The 6,955-nt window shown below is 53.7% G+C and overlaps 1 protein-coding gene across 1 annotated transcript in view; it reads right to left on the bottom strand.

Moving 5' to 3' along the window:
• Positions 1–230: 230 nt before the first annotated feature.
• The window catches only part of wrn (WRN RecQ like helicase), a 45,636-nt gene continuing 38,911 nt past the window's right edge, over positions 231–6,955 (bottom strand). The window contains 1 exon segment of the mRNA XM_046290525.1: positions 231–555. Within this exon segment, the coding sequence (XP_046146481.1) occupies positions 442–555 (114 nt within the window). The 3' untranslated portion in view covers positions 231–441.

The raw sequence follows: 6,955 nt of genomic DNA, 5'->3' as shown, positions 1-6,955 counted from the left end.
ATTGAAGGTCTGTACAGGATTTGAATGAATGACAAATACCGTAGCTCAGCAACAAACTGAATGATCTCTGTGAAAAGGTCATTTTACCAATGATACATATGTTAATGAGTTGCATATTTTACAACCTTACTAATAATTATCTTGTCAACTTGGCACAGTTACATTAGATACTTCTCACTTGCGGGTACTAATTTAACAAGATGCAACTCATTAAGAAATAAGATTACTCCATGACTCAGACTACCCAATGATTTCCTCTAAAATACTGTACATTCAAGTTGTATCTTTATTACAAGAGGTTTTACATAATGACATGTTTTACATTAATTAGTCTGCTATGTTACATTGTTAAGTTGGAAATCAACACCTTGTTTGCCATTTTGTAATAAAGAAAATCAGAAACATTTGGTCAGTAAGAATAATTTGTTGGTCACTGGTCAGTTACGAAAAAAGTCCTTTGTTCTTTTTGGTTTTCTTTGTACAGGCCAAAGAACTTGAACCTCTTGGTAGTTCAGCCCAGTCTGGTAGTTTTCTCTTCGCCGGCTGGCTGACATTCTGTGGAGAGATGAACATGTATTGACAACAATGAGTCCACTGAAAACTATCAAAGCTCTACACTGGTTGAGTGACCTTTCTATCCCCAGACCCAGTGTTTCCCCACCTCAGGTCGCCCCCTAGTCTTTCCCCACCTCTGGTCGCCCCTCAGTGTTTCCCCACCTCCGGTCGCCCCCCAGTGTTTCCCCACCTCCGGTCCCCCCCAGTGTTTCCCCACCTCCGGTCCCGTCCCAGTGTTTCCCCACCTCCGGTCCCCCCAGTGTTTCCCCACCTCCGGTCCCCCCAGTGTTTCCCCACCTCCGGTCCCCCCAGTGTTTCCCCACCTCCGGTCGCCCCCAGTGTTTCCCCATCTCCGGTCCCCCCAGTGTTTCCCCACCTCCGGTCCCGTCCCAGTGTTTCCCCACCTCCGGTCGCCCCCAGTGTTTCCCCACCTCCGGTCCCCCCCAGTGTTTCCCCACCTCCGGTCCCCCAGTGTTTCCCCACCTCCGGTCCCCCCAGTGTTTCCCCACCTCCGGTCGCCCCCAGTGTTTCCCCACCTCCGGTCGCCCCCAGTGTTTCCCCACCTACAGTCCCGTCCCAGTGTTTCCCCACCTCCGGTCGCCGTCCCAGTGTTTCCCCACCTCCGGTCCCCCCAGTGTTTCCCCACCTCCGGTCGCCCCCAGTGTTTCCCCACCTCCGGTCGCCCCCCAGTGTTTCCCCACCTCCGGTCGCCCCCAGTGTTTCCCCACCTCCGGTCGCCCCCCAGTGTTTCCCCACCTCCGGTCGCCCCCCCCAGTGTTTCCCCACATCCGGTCGCCCCCTCACCCCAGTGTTTCCCCACCTCCGGTCACCCCCAGGGTTTCCCCACCTCCGGTCCCCCCAGTGTTTCCCCACCTCCGGTCGCCCCCCAGTGTTTCCCCACATCCGGTCGCCCCCAGTGTTTCCCCACCTCCGGTCGCCCCCAGTGTTTCCCCACCTCCGGTCGCCCCCTCACCCCAGTGTTTCCCCACCTCCGGTCGCCCCCTCACCCCAGTGTTTCCCCACCTCCGGTCGCCCCCTCACCCCAGTGTTTCCCCACCTCCGGTCACCCCCAGTGTTTCCCCACCTCCGGTCCACCCCAGTGTTTCCCCACCTCCGGTCCACCCCAGTGTTTCCCCACCTCCGGTCCACCCCAGTGTTTCCCCACCTCCGGTCACCCCCAGTGTTTCCCCACCTCCGGTCCACCCCAGTGTTTCCCCACCTCCGGTCCACCTCAGTGTTTCCCCACCTCCGGTCCCCCAGTATTTCCCCACCTCCGGTCGCCCCCCAGTGTTTCCCCACCTCCGGTCCCCCAGTGTTTCCCCACCTCCGGTCCCCCCAGTGTTTCCCCACCTCCGGTCGCCCCCCCCAGTGTTTCCCCACCTCCGGTCGCCCCCCCCAGTGTTTCCCCACCTCCGGTCGCCCCCAGTGTTTCCCCACATCCGGTCGCCCCCTCACCCCAGTGTTTCCCCACCTCCGGTCACCCCCAGTGTTTCCCCACCTCCGGTCCACCCCAGTGTTTCCCCACCTCCGGTCCACCCCAGTGTTTCCCCACCCCAGTGTTTCCCCACCTCCGGTCCACCCCAGTGTTTCCCCACCTCCGGTCACTCCCCAGTGTTTCCCCACCTCCGGTCACTCCCCAGTGTTTCCCCACCTCCGGTCCACCCCAGTGTTTCCCCACCTCCGGTCCACCCCAGTGTTTCCCCACCTCCGGTCCACCCCAGTGTTTCCCCACCTCCGGTCGCCCCCCCAGTGTTTCCCCACCTCCGGTCCACCCCAGTGTTTCCCCACCTCCGGTCCACCCCAGTGTTTCCCCACCTCCGGTCCACCCCAGTGTTTCCCCACCTCCGATCCACCCCAGTGTTTCCCCACCTCCGGTCGACCCCAGTGTTTCCCCACCTCCGGTCGACCCCAGTGTTTCCCCACCTCCGGTCGACCCCAGTGTTTCCCCACCTCCGGTCCCCCCAGTGTTTCCCCACCTCCGGTCCCCCCAGTGTTTCCCCACCTCCGGTCCCCCCAGTGTTTCCCCACCTCCGGTCGACCCCAGTGTTTCCCCACCTCCGGTCGACCCCAGTGTTTCCCCACCTCCGGTCCCCCCAGTGTTTCCCCACCTCCGGTCCCCCCAGTGTTTCCCCACCTCCGGTCCCCCAGTGTTTCCCCACCTCCGGTCCCCCCAGTGTTTCCCCACCTCCGGTCGACCCCAGTGTTTCCCCACCTCCGGTCGACCCCAGTGTTTCCCCACCTCCGGTCGACCCCAGTGTTTCCCCACCTCCCTCCGGTCCCCCAGTGTTTCCCCACCTCCGGTCCCCCCAGTGTTTCCCCACCTCCGGTCCCCCCAGTGTTTCCCCACCTCCGGTCCCCCCAGTGTTTCCCCACCTCCGGTCCCCCCAGTGTTTCCCCACCTCCGGTCCCCCCCAGTGTTTCCCCACCTCCGGTCCCCCCAGTGTTTCCCCACCTCCGGTCACTCCCCAGTGTTTCCCCACCTCCGGTCACTCCCCAGTGTTTCCCCACCTCCGGTCACTCCCCAGTGTTTCCCCACCTCCGGTCCACCCCAGTGTTTCCCCACCTCCGGTCCACCCCAGTGTTTCCCCACCTCCGGTCGCCCCCCCAGTGTTTCCCCACCTCCGGTCCACCCCAGTGTTTCCCCACCTCCGGTCCACCCCAGTGTTTCCCCACCTCCGGTCCACCCCAGTGTTTCCCCACCTCCGGTCCACCCCAGTGTTTCCCCACCTCCGGTCCACCCCAGTGTTTCCCCACCTCCGGTCCACCCCAGTGTTTCCCCACCTCCGATCCACCCCAGTGTTTCCCCACCTCCGGTCGACCCCAGTGTTTCCCCACCTCCGGTCCCCCCAGTGTTTCCCCACCTCCGGTCCCCCCAGTGTTTCCCCACCTCCGGTCGACCCCAGTGTTTCCCCACCTCCGGTCGACCCCAGTGTTTCCCCACCTCCGGTCGACCCCAGTGTTTCCCCACCTCCGGTCGACCCCAGTGTTTCCCCACCTCCGGTCGACCCCAGTGTTTCCCCACCTCCGGTCCCCCCCAGTGTTTCCCCACCTCCGGTCCCCACCTCCCCCCCAGTGTTTCCCCACCTCCGGTCCCCCCCCCAGTGTTTCCCCACCTCCGGTCGACCCCCAGTGTTTCCCCACCTCCGGTCCCCCCCAGTGTTTCCCCAGAAGCCCTGGTCAGGGAAGCCCTGGTCTACCAGGTGGGCACACGGCATCTTAATTACATAATCCTCTGGTGGTAAACTGGTTTTGGTTGAGACGTCATATAACCAGTTTACAACCAACTGGTCTCTATTACAACCAGGTAAAGTCTTTCATGACTCCGTGGAAAACACGTAAAATCGTCGTTATTGTAAAGACTTCTTTTTCATAAAAAAGACGTGAACCAAACATCCCTATCAAACCAATATACAACCTGACACCATTGCAACCAGTTTTGCCTGCTGGGTACTCCCTTTCAAGTTCTTATCATCAACCAACTAAATGTGAACTTCACACTTGTTCTGGCAATGTTCTGGTACTGAGAGCTTCACCAGCTGTCATGTAAAATATGGAAAGGTACTTCAGGGAGAAGCCTGCTCCAAAGTTATTACGGAGATCATGTAGAAAGCTCTGGTGGGTCTTTGTTAAATTGAGTGTTTGTCTGCAGAATTGGTCCCAGTTGTTGCATCAAATTCACAGTTCTTTAGTCAAATAAAATCACATTCCATCTTTCCACCTGAATTGAGTTGTATTGGTGCTAAATGGATGGATGATGGATGGATGCAATTAACCCCCCCCCCCTCCCGCCCCGATTTTATTTTTCCATAGAACCGTTGTAAGGTATGTGCTGTTAACATAATTAACAAAAACAGCAATTTTAAAAATTATATTTACCTTTATAAGAACAAGTTATTTTATGGTGAGGTTTGTGGTGTCTCCTGAAGCTAGACAGAGATTAGAAGAAGGAGCTCTGGTGAATAAACCACACTGGATTAGGAGTCTGACCTACAGTACGTGACCTATTGGTTGGGTAAATAGAGACGCCATGCAGCCGATAACACTGCTCTTACTGAAAAGCTCAGGGGTCATCAGTGACTCTCTGTGTCTCCTCAAGTCAGAGATACAAAAATGCTTAGAAGGCCAGAATGACTTAAGCTACAAAATAAATAGAGGTTGAGGAATGCACACAAACCTCAGACAATAAATCCCCTATCTGTGGCATCTCTGATATATACTATGAAGAGTTCTATAAACAAAGCTGGCATATTAGTGTCCTGGTCCTGTGATTGAAAACCAACCACAATAAAATAAACAAGCTGGTGTCAAAACAACTGTATAAAGTCTATATGAGAAATAGATCTCTTGGCCACACAGCATGATAAAAACAGGATCTGGACTTCAATCTATTTGATGGGCATGTCATAATGAAGTATAGGAAATATGTACCAGCACACATTTGTAACGTCCAAATGTGCCGAGAGACAATAATGCATTGCTAGACTGCTACAATTGGTTGGACCTGGAGACTAAACTGGACTTCCAGGATCCTCCTTTGGTCTAGTGTCCGCAGTCCATTGTAGGTCTATGTGAGCCTCAAGCACGCAGCTGCATCAATACAAGACACACAAGCGTCCTATCCAACATCGGATTACCATCCATCACAATTCCTCCTAAGCCGTTTATCTGACCCCTCTAAATGTAATTTCCTTGAGGAGAGCATTTTTTTTGTTAGTCTCCCTCAATCTCATTGGTGCTAAATCTTTAGTGACCTCACCGCCACCGCTCGGTGATGGGGAGAACGGATCCGGTTGTTGATCTATTTAGAGGGAGCTCTAATGCACATATTGATCTACAGGTTACCATGAATAGGAGGCAGGCACAGTGAAGCGTGCGGAGAAGGTGGAAAAAAATAAAGCTTTCAAGTACACATTCCAATCAACAGTGAATGATTGAGGGTTTTTCTTTGATGAGAAACACTGATAAAAAAATATAAAAAAACTCAAATTGATCATGGTGAAGAAATGCAGTCAGTTGTGGAGAGACAGACATAACTCAACAGTCTGCTGACCACTGCAGCCCGGTCCCAGCTCTTGACCACTGCAGACTGTTCTGTCCACACCTGGTCCCAGCTCTTGACCACTGCAGACTGTTCTGTCCACACCTGGTCCCAGCTCTTGACCACTGCAGACTGTTCTGTCCACACCTGGTCCCAGCTCTTGACCACTGCAGACTGTTCTGTCCACACCTGGTCCCAGCTCTTGACCACTGCAGACTGTTCTGTCCACACCTGGTCCCAGCTCTTGACCACTGCAGACTATTCTGTCCACACCTGGTCCCAGCTCTTGACCACTGCAGACCCTCGCCACAGCAGGGGTGTCCAGTGGCCTTTAACCCACGAGTCTCACCACGACGCTGGCGCCATTTGGACTTCTAACCCCTTTTAAACATGGTGTGTTTGAGCTAAAGAGGGCTGAGCCAGAGGGGTGTTTATGAGACAAGGGCGGTTCCCGAAGGGGGCCGGGTCTTTTGACAAAAACGATTGGTTTGAGCTACAATCTATTAAAAAGCTGAGACTCACAAATACACATTTTGTTATATAAGAGTCATTATGGTAAGGGGTTCAAAAAAGGGAAATCATATACTGTAATAAGTTGCTGTCAAACTCAACACAGTAGTCACTGACTAGTTGGATATTCATTTCCCATAGAGAAAACAATTTCTGTACTTACAGCCTTCTATAAACTCATTTATCAGGTTTTTGCTTTGGTGGACTTTATATATATATTTTTATTGATATTTGTCCAAAAAACTCATGAATGCAACAGTTTATATCAAATAGTGTTGTGTTCTACTTGTAGCCCTGGTTGTCCTGAACAGGACATGGAACAACAATTCATTGTGAGGCTAAATATAAGGACTGGACATGCAGATACATGAAAGTCAGATAAATGAAAAGCCGATTTTTGCAGGGGTGTCGGGACTGATGGGGTTAAAGGAGATCAAAGGGCGCTCAAGATGCTCATGCTGAGCGCTGACCCCAGGTCAGAGGTTAAACGTAAACCAGCTCCAGGCAAAGCCAGGGCACACTCATCTCGTTAGACGGGGGACACCGCATTTCCATCGATCCTCCCGCGTGGGATTAGCGAGATCCAAGGGTCACGACCCTCTGGAGAACGTCACAAATAAACAAAGCCCTTTGTGGCGAATAACAATTAACTCTGCATTAACCAGAGGGTCTGTGTGTTTGCCTGACTGGGGCGGGTGGACATCCTGCTGTGGGCTCATCTGGCGCAGATCTGTTAATGTTTTGGATTTATGGTGAATTCCTGCATGTCAGAGCACAAGATCACCACCCGTGTCATCAGGGAGATCTCTTAAGTTGCATGCAATCGTCGGTATTAAACAGCTCTCAAACAAT

This window comes from Oncorhynchus gorbuscha, linkage group LG11, assembly GCF_021184085.1.
Source record: "Oncorhynchus gorbuscha isolate QuinsamMale2020 ecotype Even-year linkage group LG11, OgorEven_v1.0, whole genome shotgun sequence".
Classification (NCBI taxonomy): domain Eukaryota; kingdom Metazoa; phylum Chordata; class Actinopteri; order Salmoniformes; family Salmonidae; genus Oncorhynchus; species Oncorhynchus gorbuscha.
The sequence above is the reverse complement of the archived record's forward strand: the minus strand, read 5'-3'. Positions and strand labels throughout refer to the sequence as shown.